This window comes from Hylobates moloch, unplaced genomic scaffold, assembly GCF_009828535.3.
Source record: "Hylobates moloch isolate HMO894 unplaced genomic scaffold, HMol_V3 SCAFFOLD_22, whole genome shotgun sequence".
NCBI classification, from domain to species: Eukaryota; Metazoa; Chordata; class Mammalia; order Primates; family Hylobatidae; genus Hylobates; species Hylobates moloch.
In genome coordinates this window covers 34,851,921-34,866,732 of record NW_026652297.1, presented here as the reverse complement: position 1 = coordinate 34,866,732, position 14,812 = coordinate 34,851,921, and the positions used below count along the sequence as shown (strand labels likewise).

Below are 14,812 nucleotides of genomic sequence, written 5' to 3'. Positions count from 1 at the left end.
TCTGTATTACTTGTCAAGAAAAGATTCTCTTGAAATGTTTCCCCTCTACACTTTGGTATCCTCAAAACCTTTTTTTTCTTTTTCTTTCTTTTTTTTTTTTTTTTTTCTGAGACAGAGTTCCACTCCTGTTGCCCATGCTGGAGTGCAGTGGCATGATCTCAGCTCACTGCAACCTCTGCCCCCTAGGTTCAAGTGATTCTCCTGCCTCAGCCTCCTGAGTAGCTGGGATTACAGGTGTCCACCACCATGCCCAGCTAAATTTTTGCATTTTTAGTAGAGACAGTGTTTCACATTTTGGCCAGGCTGGTCTTGAACTCCTGACCCAGATGATCCACTCACCTCGGCCTCCCAAAGTGCTGGGATTACAGGCATGAGCCACCACGGCTGGCCTCCTCAAAATCTTTTAAACAAATATTTACTGGTTATATAGTATGTTCAGCAGTGTTCTATGTGCTAGGGATATAGTAATCTACAAAACAAAGTCTTTCCCTTGTAGAGCTCAGGTTGTAAAGGGGGCAGGCAAATGAATTGAGAAATAGATACATAAGAGGTACTGATAGGAAAAAAAAGTAGCATAGGAGGAGAGTTGTGTTGAGGAAGGGGAATCTTGGTTTTTGCCATAAGAACCTGCCTCCAGCTGGGTGCAGTTCCTCATGCCTATAATCTCAGCACTTTGGGAGGCTGAGGCAGGAGGATCGCTTGAGCCTGGGAGTTTGAGATCAGCCTGGCCAACATGGCAAAATCCCATCTCTACAAAAAAATATAAAAATTAGCTGGGCATGGTGGCACATGCCTGTAGCCCCAGCTTCTCAGGAGGCTGAGGTGGACGGATAACTTGAGCTGGGGAGGTGGAGGTTGCAGTGAGCCAAGGTTGTGCCACTGGACTCCAGCCTGGGTGACAGAGCCAGACCCTATCTCAAAAAGAGAAAAAGAAAAGAACCTGCTTCCCTTCCTCCTGGTCACATTCTTGTTTCCCCTTTTCAGTCCACAGCGTTGTCTGTCAACAGTTGGGAAATGAGATTTTTCAGTAACTTAGTGAAGAAAATATGACAACATGATGACTGAAAAGGTAAATAGCATACTATGTCAACGAAACAAAACCACAACTTCCAAAAGCAATGTTTTTAGTGCATGTCATGTTTAATGTTACATCAAAATGTGTTTTGGTTTCCATAGTGCAGTTCCTCAATCAGAAAGCCGGTTTTTATTCTGCTTATCTCCAGAGCTTTTGTTTGCCTTTTGCTCACCCTAGCCGTGCTAAACCAGATAAAAAGACCAGAGACAGCGTGATTGAGATTACTCTTGGAGGAAGGCATCAGTTAAGGACCCTAGAAAAGACAGACTCTTTTGTTCTGGTTCCTAATGGAGTGGCTTCGGCTGTTCTTTCTCCATCCTGTATCATTTTACCAGGGGGCTGCATTTCCCTTTGCACTTCTCTTCAATTATCTCTGTATCATGGATTCATTCTCTGCTCGTGCCAGGTAGGCTGGATGGCTATTTTTACCCTTACATCCAGAAATACTATAGTGACTGGGTGAGGTGGCTCACGCCAGTAATCCCTGCACTTTGGGAGGCTGAGGTGGGCGGATCACTTGAGGCCAGGGGTTCAAGAACTGCCTGGCCAACATAGCAAAACCCTGTCTCTACTACAAACGCAAAAAAAATTAGCTGGGCATGGTGGCTCACGCCTGTAGTTCCAGCTCCTCGGGAGGGAGGCAGGAGACTCGTTTAAGCCCAGGAGGTGGAGGGTGCAGTGAGCCGAGATGGCGCCATTGCACTCCAGCCTGGGCAATGGAGCAAACCTCTATCTAAAAAAAAAAAAAAAAAATTCAGAAATACAATAGTAGGGCAAAAAGCAGAGTAGACTGCAGATGTGAAGATTACAATATATTAATTACACTTGTTTTTAACTTACTCTCACTGTCATTGATTATTGATTGCTTGATAATGAATATGTATAATAGAGTAAAACTAAACTGGAAATTCACATCCCGTCTGCACTGACATAAGGTTTGCTGGGTTCACGTTAAATGGCAGATGGATGAAAATAAACTCTCAGGAGAGATGGTTGTTGCAATGGTACAAGAATTCTCCAAATGGATACATCTCTGTCAACTATGGATTTCAGATATTCTTGAATAGTCCTAATTTTATGGAATTTTATCATTTTCAATCAAATTAAATTTTATATAAAGTTACATCAGTATAAGTTTTATTATAACTAAACGTGATTTTTAAGGTGCCTTTATATGAATTCTCGGAGAAATGAAATAAGTCAAAATGAATCTTGTTAGATTAGCTATATGATAATTTGAAGTTCAAAAATTATTGTCACTAGTGATGACTTGATTGTAATGATTTTTTTAATATCAAATAACTTGAACACATTAGAGACAGCACCTATTTTTTTAGATTGCTCATATAAGATTTTATTTTTTTAACATAATCAAAAGGCAAGAACTTAACTGAACATAGAATAGAAATGGTGAGTGTACTGTTAACATGGCTACATGATTTTCTGTTAAATTGAAAAGTCGCAAATACATTTTTTATTTAATTTATTTATATGTATTTTTGGGGATAGAGTCTCTCTCTGTCACCCAAGCTGGAGTGCAGTGGCACGATCTCGGCTCACTGCAACCTCCACTTCCTGGATTCAAGGGATTCTCCTGCCTCAGCCTCCCCAGTAGCTGGGACTATAGGTGCACACCACCATGCCCAGCTAATTTGAAATACATTTTAAAAAATAATTCCAACTTTTATTTTAGATTCAAGGGGTACATGTGTAGGTTTATTACATGGGTATATTGTATGATGCTGAGGGTTAGGGTACGATTGATCCCATCACCCAGGTAGTGAGCACAGTACCCAAGAGTTAGTTTTTCAACCCTTTTTCCCTGACAGTCCCTATTTTTAACAAGGTTTTGTGGAATGTCCTTTTGTAAAGTGAAAATCTGTTGCCAAAGGGCCACTTCCTAATAATTCACTTATTTTGGGAATTAGGATTTTTATATATTGGAATTCTTAAATAAAATATAGCTGTATCTAACGATCAGTTAGGATTGTGGAATTTGATTAAACAATGGTATGATCACGTGTTCACAACTGCCTGATGGCTGTTAACTTCACTTATGGAGATTGGAGTTGGGGAACAGCTGTAAAGAAGTTTCCTTTTGAGAAAGATTCTCAAAACAATAAAGCAACGTGAGTGCAAAAATAAGGATTAATCCTCATGGAGTTACCTTAGGGTGAAGATTGCTCAGTTTCTGGCCGGATGCAGTGGCTCACCCCTGTAATCCCAGTAACTGGGAGGCAGAGGCAAGTGGATAGCTGGAGCCTAGGAGTTTGAGACCTGCCCAGGCAACATGACAAAATCCCTGTCTCTACAAAAAGTACAAAAAATTAGCCAAGTGTGGTGGTACATGCCTGTAGTCCCGGCTACTTAGGAGCCTGAGGCAGGAGGATCCCTTGAGCCCAAGAGGTTAAGGTTGTAGTAAGTCGTGATCATGCCACTGCACTCCAGCCTGGGCAGCAGGGAGCGACTCTGTCAAAAATAAAAAATAAAAATAAAAAAGACTTCTCACTTTGGATTCAGCCTGTTGAGTCTTGACTCCCTCACCTAACTAAGTGTCCTTGTGTATGTCAGTATACTTCACCCAAATGCCCTCTTCTTATCTGTAAAACAGAAAACATAATGCCTATCTCATGGGGTTATTTTAAGTATTAAATAAATATATTTTTCATAAAGGATTATTAGCACTATGCCTAGAATGAAATAAGCAATCGCTAAGTCATACGTTCTACATTGTCCATGTACAGACAATTTAATGTTTATAAATCTCCTAGGGGAGTTGCCTCTGGGTGGGAGGGTTGCTGTGTAAAGGATAAATGTTCCCCCTTTTGTTTTCCCATAGCAGGGAAGTGAAGGCTTGGACCACAATGTTAACTGGGGTGTTGAGGGGGGAAGTCACCCCAAGCATAGGCTCAAAGAGAAGCACAGGAATGGCCCAGGCTTTTGAGTAATAGATGCTCTCACACTAAGACACTTAATGCTCTCCCCCAAGAAAAAAAGAGGTTCTTGCTAACCTGTACTTGGCACTGTGCCCGGAGCCGTGACACACATTTGCCCTGCAGTGGTGTTTCCTGGTTCTGAGTTGGTAGAGAAATCCTAGGCTTCTTTGAGTCGCTTTCCCAGCGAGTCAAAAGGACTAGTGAGTCCTTTTTTCTTTTCTTTTCTTTTCTTTTCTCTTTTCTTTAGTTTTCTTTCTTTTCTTTTCTTTTTGAAACGGAGTCTCTCTCTGTTACCCAGGCTGGAGTGCAGCAGTGCGACCTCAGCTCACTGCAACCTCTGCCTCCTGAGCTCAAGTGATTCTCCTGCCTCAGCCTCCCGAGTAGTTGGGATTACAGGGGCCCGCCACCATACCTTACTAATTTTTTTTGTATTTTTAGTAGACACAGGGTTTCACCATGTTAGCCAGGCTGGCCTTGAACTCCTGACTTCAAGTGATCTGCCTGCCTCAGCCTCCCAAAGTGCTGGGATTACAAGTATGAGCCACCACGCCCAACTATTCCACACTTTTTCTGACCCCTTCATTCAGCTTTATTAATTTGGCAACAATTAAGAAACAAGCCTCCATATAATGCAGAAGGAAGAACCAAGTGTGCATGATGTGAACCTTCCCAGGCCTCTGCAGATCCGCATCTCCTTGGCTTCTGAGAGAGGCATGATTCACAAACCATTTCATCAATGTGGGTATTTTACAACATTAAAAAAACACTGGCCAGGCACCCTGGCTCATGCCTGTAATCCCAGGACTTTGAGAAGCTGAGGCAGGAGGATTGCATGAGTCTGAGAGTTCAAGACCAGCCTGGGCAACATGGCGAATCCCCATCTCTACAAAAAATATAAAAAAAATTAGCCAGGTATGGTGGTGCATGTCGATAGTCCCAGCTACTAGGGAGGTTGAGGTGGGAGGATTTCTTGAGCTGGGGAGGTCAAGGCTGCAGTGAGTCATGATCGTGCCACTGCACTCCAGCCTGGGCAACAGGGACCCTGTCTCAAAAATAAGACAAAACACCGCTCTTTTCCTCCCTGGCCACCTGAAATTGGCCACTATCATGAAAGACACAGCAGCTATCCATTCAAAGGAGTTCATAATCAACTGATGACTTGGGTGGAAACATATGGTCGTGGTCATCCTTCACTCTGGGAAGGCAACAGTAATAAGAAAGAAATCTGGGAAAAACTAGCCAAAATGTACAAGATCTCATGGACATGATATATAAGATGGAGATCATCTTTGTATTTAGATTCTGACCCCATTTTGTTGTAGCAAGATAACTGGCATGATTTATGATTCCCTGGATTATGTAAAGAAAAGTGAACCAAAGCATAAACTTGCAAGACATAGCCCAGATGAGAGAAAAAGACGTCAAGAAAACAGCAAAACGAATGCAAGGACAGAATGAAGAAAGTCAGGGGGCCCCAAAAGCCAGTGTTGGTGCTGACAAAAAAGTACAGATTCTGCAATGGCTGGGCGCGATGGCTCACAGCTGTAAACCCGGCACTTTGGGAGGCTGAGGTGGACGGATCACCTTAGGCACAGTGTCTAAGACTGTACCAGGAGTTCAAGACAGTGTCTAAGACTGTACCAGGAGTTCGAGACCAGCCTGGCCAACATGGTGAAACCCCGTCTCTACTAAAAATACAAAAATTAGCCAGGCACGGTGGCAGGTGCCTGTAATCCCAGCTACTCTGGAGGCTGAGGCAGGAGAATCGCTTGAACCCAGGAGACAGAGGTTGCAATGAGCAAGATTGCACCACTGCACTCCAGCCCTAGCAACAGAGCCAGACTCTGTCTAAAAAAAAAAAAGATTCTGCAATGACTTCATCTGCGGTGATTGTGCAGATTTTTCGTGACAGGATATAATAAACTGTAACAACTTTTTGGGTTTTTTTAGAGACAAGATTTTGCACTGTTACCCAAGCTGGAGTGTAATGGTGTCATCATAGCTCAAGCGCAGCCTCTAACTCATGGGCTCAAGTGATCCTCCCACCTCAGACTCCTGAGTAGCTAGGACTACAGGTGTGCCACCATGCGTGGCTATTAAACAAATTTTTTTTGTAGAGATGGGATCTTGCTATATTGCCCAGGCTGGTCTCAAACTCTGGCCTCAAGCGATCTTCCCTCCTTGGCCTCCCAAAGTGCTGAGATTACAGGTGTGAGCCACTGTGCCTGGCCTAAACTTTAATAAGTATAAACTTTAATAAAACAAAACAAAATCCTAACTCATAAGATCTTAAAGTGCAGGAGTAAGGATGAAGGGTGGATATAAAGATTTTTCCGAGTTTTCACTTTTCAAAGGGAAGTGTTGAGTCTCCTTTCTCTGTCAGCCTCTGGAATGCTTCTGGGTAGCACAACCCTGTGAAAAGGAAGGTGCTTGTCTTGAGAGGATGCCTAGGCCGCTCTTCTAGATCCTTAACACTAGGTTCACAGCACTTTTCAGTCAGACGACGTACCAGGAGATTTCAAAGATGTCCTTGCTAGCCAGACTTCCAGGACTGTCAGGGGCAGGTGGTGGAATACCTTGGGAGGGAATCCCTTGAATGGTGGGCATCAAAGAGAGAGGTTCCAGGGCCGCTAAGGCAGGAATTGAGATTTGTCTCCAGGTCAAGGGTGTGGCTCATGCCTGCAATCCTAGCATTTTGGGAGGCCGAGGGAGGAGGATCGCTTGAGGCCAGGAGTTTGAGACTGGGCGACACACCAAGATCCCATCTCTAAAAAAATAAAAAGCTAGCCAGGCATGTTGGTGCATGCCTGTAGTCCCTCCCAGGTGGATCACTTGAGTCCAGGAGGTCAAGGAGGTGAGCCATGGTTGCAACTCTATACTCACCCTGGGTGAAAGAGAGAGACCCTGTCTCAAAAAAAAAAAAAAGATTTGTCTCCGAGGCAGAAATTTACAAATTTACCCTGGCTCTTTCTCCCGTGATTCTTTTCTTCTGAAAAACAAAAGGAAGGCCCCGGAGTGCTAACAGTGCGGCTACTTTAGGTGTTGTGTGGGGACTACCCAGATCGGGTTCTCCGGAGTGACATCTGCAGTGATTCCTTTGCTGTGTGGTTCTAAGTCATTCTCCCCAGGGTGTCCCTTCTCTTTCAGGTACCTCTTTCTCCTGGCTGGAGGAGGTGCCCTGGCCGTGGCTGCCATGGGTCCCTATGCCGTGCTCGTCTTCACCCCTGCTGTCTGTGCCGTGGCTTTCCTCTGTTCCCTGGCCCCGCAGCAAGTCCACAGGTGGACCTTCTGCTTTCAGATGAGCTGGCAGACCTTGTGTCACCTGGGTCTGCACTACACTGAGTATTATCTGTATGAGCCTCCTTCCGTGAGGTAAGCAGCCTGTTCGTTGGTCATGCTCAGCCCACCTGCGGTTTGGATGCACCACGGTGGCAGCAGAGAGAACCTGGGTATTGGGTTGGAGTCCTAATTCTTCCACATTTGACCAGTGTGACCTTGAGCAAGTCATTTTACCTCTTTGAGACTCATTTCTTTTTCTGGAAAAAGATATGGGGCTAACGATACTGTGTTGCACTATTGTTGTGAATGTTAGTGTAACCGCCCAATGGGTTCACCTTCTCCACTGCCTAGACAGACAGGGGAATTGCAGTAGAGAAAGAGTAATTCACAGAGAGCTGGCTGTGCGGGAGACAGGCCAGTTTTATTATTACTCCAAGCATTTGGAGTAATCATAATCAGTTTCCCCGAGCATTTGGGGATCTGAGTGTTTAAGGATAATTTCGTGGGTAGGGGGAGGCCAGTGAGTTGAGAGTGCTGATTGGTTGGGTTGGAGATGAAATCATAGGGAGTCAGAACAGTCTTCTTGTGCTGAGTCAGTTCCTGGGTGGGGGCCACAAGATAAAATGAGCCAGTTTATCGATCTGGGTAGTACCAGCTGATCCGTCAAGGGCAGGGTCTGCAAAATATCTCAAGCACTGATCTTGGCCTTAGAATAACAATGTTATACCCAGGAGCAATTTGGGGAGGGTCAGAATCTTGTCATCTCCAGCTGCATGACTCCTAAACCATAATTTCTAATCTTTTGGCTAATTTGTTAATCCTTCAAAGGCAGTCTAGTTTCCAGGCAAGAAGGGGGTTTGTTTTGGGAAAGGTCTGTGATTGTCTTTGTTTTAAACTGTAAGCTATTAACTAAGTTCCTCCCAAAATGAGTCCCAGGAATGACCAAGGACAGCTTGGAGGTTAGAAGCAAGATGGAGTTGGTTAGGTCAGACTTCTTTCAATGTCTCAGTTATAATTTTGCAATGGCAGTTTCATTAGAATGAATATAAATGTGATTCTGTGACTAATCATCGCTGCCACGTGTTGCCTACGTGGTGCAGTGTCTGGCACTGAGCAGTAGTTGTCATTGTGCCTGAGAGGGAGGGCAAAGCAGGAATCCTAGAGCACACAGAGCAGGCCTGCCCAGAAGTGACTCAGCACTGTCTGCCAGCCGCAGCATGGGTTGAGTGGACACTCCGCTTGCAGGTAACAATCTTCCCATGGCGGCTGCTGGGAGAGGCAGCTGCTGTGTCAATGTTTTCCTTCCTTCAGACTCAGCTGTACCCATCTTGCTGAGGAAGGGTAGGCACCCTATCTAGAAAACAGAAATCAAGAGCTAATTACAGTCTAGAGAAGTGTTGTTATGAATCAGCAAGATCCCTGAGATGAGGGGAAACACTGCTTTGTGATCTGGAGATCTCATGTTCCTGACTCTCTCTGGTGATCACAATTGGCTTCAGGGTCACTCAGAGCACAGAGGCTGTGATGCTCCAGGTGGTCACCTATCTGATTCTAGCCTGTGGTTGGTTCACTTGCTTTGCCATCCTGACTATACCCAGAATTTTTTTTTTTTTAATTTTCCTGTGAAGACTATTTTCAACACTTTGGGAGGCTGAGGCAGGCAGATCACTTGAGGCCAGGAGTTCAAGACCAGCCTGACCAACATGGTGAAACCCTGTCTCTGCTAAAAATACAAAAATTAGCTGGGCATAATTGGAATCCCAGCTACTCGGGAGGCTGAGACAGGAGATCGCATCACTGCACTCTAGCCTGGGTGACAGAGGGAGACACTGTCTCAAAAAAAAAAAAAAAAAAAGAGACTATTTTCACCAAAGGCTTCAGGTTGGCTGTTCTAAGTAAAAGGCAAGATGGCAGGTGGGTGGGGCGTAGGAAGTACCAAATGGGATGGAGTGAATCAGGATTTCAGTAGGGAGCTGGGGCCTGATGGGGCTGGGAGGGCAAGTTGAACAGGATCTGGCTGGATGCGAGGGAGGCTGGAGCAGATCTGGTATGGGGGGCTCTGCTAGTCGGGCACGGCTGCTGCCATCACACAGTGCCACAGACTGGGTGGCTCAAACAACAGAAATTCATTTCCTCACAGTTCTGGAGGCTGGAAGTCACTGATGATGGCATCAGCAGGGCTGGGTTCTTCTGAGGCCATTCTCATGGCTTGCAGGTGGCAGTGTCCCCCTATGTCCATGTGATGGTCACTCCTCTGTCTGTGCATGTGTCTGTGTCCTAATTGTCTGTTCTCATAAGGACTCTGTGCATACTAGATTAGTGCCCATCCTAATGACCTCATTTAACCTTAATCACATCTTTAAAGACCCTAACTCCATATACAGTCACATTCTGAGGTACTGGGGTTAGACCATAAGCACAGGAATTTTGGGGGCACATTCAGTCCAGAATAGAGAGTGAGTGAGCAGGTTTTGGTGGCATTTGGAGGCTACCTTGCTTTCAGTGAGAATCAGTCAAGTGAGGGGGTCAGTTTTTCTTAAATCTTCAGACACACAGATAGAAACAGCAGCAGTTAGAAGACTTGTTTTCTCTCCACAGGACAGCGTTTCTGATTGTAGAGTGTGTCATTGTAATTTTCTTTCCTTTTTTTTTTTTTTTGAGACAAGGTCTCACTCTGTTGCCCAGGCTGGAGCACAGTGGCATGCTCATGGCTCACTGCGGCCTCGACCTCCCGGGCTCAAGCAATCCTCCCACCTCAGCCTCCTCAGTAGCTGGGACCACAGGCATGCACTACCACATCGGGCTAATTTTCATATTTTTTGTAGAAACGGGGTTTTGCCATGTTGCCCAGGCTGGTCTCAAACTCCTGCGCTCAAGTGATCAGCCCACCTCACCTCAGCCTCCCAAAGTGCTGGGATTACAGGTGTGAACCACTGTGACCAGCCTAATTTTCATTCATTGTTCTCCTCAATAATCTTGCCAGCAGGATCTTTGATGGTGAAGCAGTAAGAGCTCAGGTGATTGGTTAAGACCATATTTCAAATTGCTAATGGCTCAGCACACACTGTGAACCATTCCTCAGTACAAATCCCACATTAAGCAAAGTCCTACAGCCAAGTTTGTATTTAAAATCTTCAGCTTCCTATCTTCTTCACTACCGAGTTTTTGTTTCCTCTACGGCAAATTTCTCCCAAGTCTCTGATCCTAATCTTTGTAGGCCTTTCTTGGAAATATTATAATCAACATTTCCCACAATGTTCCTCATCATTCCCTTATTTGCATTTCTGACTAATGTTTAATTTCCCCACTTTCTTGATCCTGCCTGATGGCACCCTAAATAACAAATAGAAAGAGGCTCCCTAAAAGAAAATGATGGGGCTGGGCGCGGTGGCTCATGCCTATAATCCCAGCCCTTTGGGAGGCTGAGGTGGGTGGATCACTTGAGGCCAGGAGTTTGAGACCAGTCTGGCCAACATAGTGAAACCCCGTCTCTACAAAAAAAAACCCTACAAAAATTAACTAGGCGTGGTAAAGCATGTCTGAAGTCCCAGCTTCTCGGGAGGGAGAGGTGGGAGGATCACTTGAGTCTGGGAGGCAGAGGTTGCAGTGAGCCAAGATGGTGCCACTGCACTCCAGCCTGGGCAATAGAGTGAGACCGTGTCTCAGGAAAAACAAAACAAGAGAAAAGAAAAGAAAAAAGAAAAGGATGCTTATGGCTGGAAGCAGTGGCTCACACCTGTAATCCTAGCACTTTGGGAGGCCGAGGTGGGCGGATCACCTGAGATCAGGAGTTCAAGATCAGCCTGGCAGACATGGCGAAACCCTGTCTCTACTAAAAATACAAAAATTGGCTGGGCATGGTGGCATGCACCTGTAATTCCAGCTACTCAGGAGGCTGAGGCAGGAGAATCGCTTGAACCCAGGAGGCAGCAGAGGTTGCAGTGGGCGGCTGAGATTGTGCCACTGCACTCCAGCCTAGGCCACAGAGCGAGACTCTGTCTCCAAAAAAATAAAAAAAGAACATGATACTTATTTAGGAATTGGGCATTACAGTGGGAATATGTGTGCCGTCGTATGTGTATTCAGGTAGGTAAAGGAAGACAAAGTTTTTTTGTTTTTTTTTTTTGAGATGCAGTCTCGCTCTATCACCAGGCTGGAATGCAGTGACACAATCTCGGCTCACTGCAACCTCCGCCTCCCAGGTTCCAGCGACTCTCCTGCCTCAGCCTCCCGAGTAGCTAGGACTACAGGTGCGCATCACCACGCCCAGCTAATTTTTGTATTTTTAGTAGAGATGGGGTTTCACCATATTGGCCAGGATGGTCTCGATCTCTTGACCTCGTGATCCACCTGCCTCGGCCTCCCAAAGTGCTGGGATTACAGGTGTGAGCCACCACACCCAGCCGGTAAGAGAAAGTTTTTTAAGAGAAAAATAAGGAGCATTACATAATTGTTTTGAAATCATTATCCTTGAGTACAGGCTCAATGACAAGGGTGATGCCAGTCTGTGGTTGGGCAGGCAGTGGCTGGGCAGGTGACCTCACAAAAGTATTTTTTTGTGTAGGGTTGCAATGGTTTTTGTGCAAGGTTGTGGTTTTTGCAGTCTTTTGTGGTAGTTTTTGTTATCAGACATACAAGCATTGAGAACCCTCTCTTCATACCTTTTCCTGGCTCTGTTTGTCAGAAGTGTTTTGTTTTGTTTTGCTTTTTAACACAAGTGACTTCATTTTTCTTTCTTTCTTTCCTTTTCTTTCCTTTTTTTTTTTTTTTTGAGACAGGGTCTCACTTGGATGAGTAAGCTGGAGTGCAGTGGTGCAATCATAGCTCACTGCAGCCTTGAACTCCTGGGCTCAAGGGTTCCACCCACGTCAGCCTCCCAAAGTGATGGGACCCACTGCACCCAGCCATGATTCCATTTTTATTCCCACAACTTTCAAATTGGAGTAGTGTGTGGTTCTGAATTAATTCAAGAGTCTTCAGCTGTTAAAGTAAAATTTCCCAGGCAAATTCTCCTATTCAGAATGGAAGATTTCGGGATGGAAGATGGGATGGATCTCTGAGATCCCTGGGAAGCTTCTCAAGTTGAACATGCATGTAAATGTGTGCATCTTTTTTTCTTTAAAACAAACAAAAAATATATACACAAATATACACACATATTCATACAGATATACATATATTTATTTATAAAACACACATGATCATTACAAAAAATTCAAACAAAGCAATAAGTGAAAGATATTCTTATGCTAATCTCATTCCCTAGAGGTAACTATTCTTAAAAGTTTGGGGTATATTAGTCTAGACTTAAGCTCCACTGTATACTTAAGATCTATAAATATTGCCAGGGGCAGTGGCTCATGCCTGTAATCCCAGCACTTCGGGAGGCCAAGACAGGCAGATTGCTTAAGCCCAGGAGTTTGAGATCAGCCTGGACAACACAGTGAGACCCCATCTCTATAAAAAAATAAATAAATAAGATTGATTTATTTTATTTTAAGATTTATTTTGTGTGGGGTCCTGCAGGCCATGAGATTAATCTTAGCTGTACAGACCTATCTATTTCCTGTGAGATCACGTATGACAGACTAGAATAAGAGAGAGAATAAATACAGAGTATTTTTATGTTCTTTAAAAAATTATCTTGCAGGTTCTGCATCACTCTTTCTTCTCTCATGCTCTTGACCCAGAGGGTCACGTCCCTCTCTCTGGACATTTGTGAGGGGAAAGTGGAGGCAGTATCTGGAGGCATCAGGAGCAGGAGCTCTTTGTCTGAGCATGTGTGTAAGGCACTGCCCTATTTCAGCTACTTGCTCTTTTTCCCTGCTCTCCTGGGAGGCTCTCTGTGCTCCTTCCAGCAATTTCAGGCTCGTGTTCAAGGGTCCAGTGCTTTGTATCCCAGGCACCCTTTCTGGGCTCTGAGCTGGAGGGGTCTGCAGATTCTTGGACTAGGATGCCTAAACGTGGCAGTGAGCAGGGTGGTGGATGCAGGAGCGGGGCTGACTGATTGCCAGCAATTCGAGTGCATCTATGTCATGTGGACCACAGCCGGGCTTTGCAAGCTCACCTACTACTCCCACTGGATCCTGGACGACTCCCTCCTCCATGCAGCGGGCTTTGGGCCTGAGCTTGGTCAGAGCCCTGCAGAGGAGGGATATGTCCCCGATGCGGACATCTGGACCCTGGAAAGAACCCACAGGATAGCTGTGTTTGCAAGAAAGTGGAACCAAAGCACGGCTCGATGGCTCCGACGGCTTGTATTCCAGCACAGCAGGGCTTGGCCGTTGTTGCAGACATTTGCCTTCTCTGCCTGGTGGCACGGACTCCATCCAGGACAGGTGTTTGGTTTCCTTTGCTGGGCCGTGATGGTGGAAGCTGACTACCTGATTCACTCCTTTGCCAATGAGTTTATCAGATCCTGGCCGATGAGGCTGTTCTATAGAACCCTCACCTGGGCCCACACCCAGTTGATCACTGCCTACATCATGCTGGCTGTGGAGGTCAGGAGCCTCTCCTCTCTCTGGTTGCTCTGTAATTCGTACAACAGTGTCTTTCCCATGGTGTACTGTATTCTGCTTTTGCTATTGGCGAAGAGAAAGCACAAATGTAACTGACATCTTTCCCTGGCTTTCATCTTAAACACCCAAGAAACAGTTTAGAAAGTGCCAGATGACGCATCGATAATGCATACATTTGAACTTTTCCATAATAAAATTTTTTCTAAAGTTTTGGATGGATATACCCAGTGACTTGCAGTAGGAATTTGTGTATCTACTTTAGCAAGCTATTCTGCTGGTACTGAGGATACAAAAAGGAAAAAGATGTGGTTTCTTCCATTAGGGTTTACAGTCTAGATGTGGAAGCAAAGATTAAGTAAAGTGATAATAAAAACACAAAGTGCTGTGAACAAGATGGCAAACGCTCTATATATAGACACCCCAAAATTGAGTGTTCAGTTGGCCCACCTGATCCTGGAATGGGAACTTTAGCAACACGAAACCAAAACAAAACCTAACTCATTATCGTATTGGTTTGTTATGTGGACTACAGACTTACATCCATTATTAAGTTTGAAATTTTTTTTTTCTAAATTTGGAAATTTGTGCCAGGTGCAGTGGCTCATAACTGTAATCCCAGCACTTTGCAAGGCTGAGGTGGAAGGATTGCTTGAGGCCCAGAGTTTGAGACCAGGCTGGGCAACACAGCAAGACTTTGTCTCAAAGTATATATATGTATATACTTTGTGTATACATATATATGTGTGTGTGTGTGTGTATATTTGGGTGGGCATGGTGTATGCACCTAAAGACCCAGCTCTTCTGGAGGCTGAGAAGGATCTCTTGAGCCCAGGAGTTCGAGGCTGCAGTGAGCTGTGTTTGTGTCACTGCACCCCAGCCTGGTTGACAGAGGGAGACCCCCATCTGCTAATTTTTTGGGGCCAGGCGCTGTGGCTCACAACTGTAATCCCAGCACTTTGGGAGGCCGAGACGGGCGGATCACAAGGTCAGGGGATCACAAGGTC

The 14,812-nt window shown here is 45.1% G+C and overlaps 2 protein-coding genes across 2 annotated transcripts in view; one reads left to right on the top strand and one right to left on the bottom strand.

The window, feature by feature from the left end:
• The first annotated feature begins 1,362 nt into the window (after nucleotides 1-1,362).
• MBOAT4 (membrane bound O-acyltransferase domain containing 4) lies at nucleotides 1,363-13,904 on the top strand. The gene is made up of 3 exons (XM_032144449.2): nucleotides 1,363-1,481; nucleotides 7,159-7,383; nucleotides 12,941-13,904. Exons 1-3 carry the CDS (start codon nucleotides 1,363-1,365, stop codon nucleotides 13,902-13,904), a joined length of 1,308 nt encoding a protein of 435 aa, XP_032000340.1.
• Nucleotides 7,568-14,812, bottom strand: part of LEPROTL1 (leptin receptor overlapping transcript like 1) — a 50,883-nt gene continuing 43,638 nt past the window's right edge. Inside the window, exon 4 of the mRNA XM_032144450.2 lies at nucleotides 7,568-8,644. Coding sequence (XP_032000341.1) covers nucleotides 8,414-8,644 — 231 coding nt within the window. The 3' untranslated portion in view covers nucleotides 7,568-8,413. The remainder of the gene's footprint in view (nucleotides 8,645-14,812) is intronic.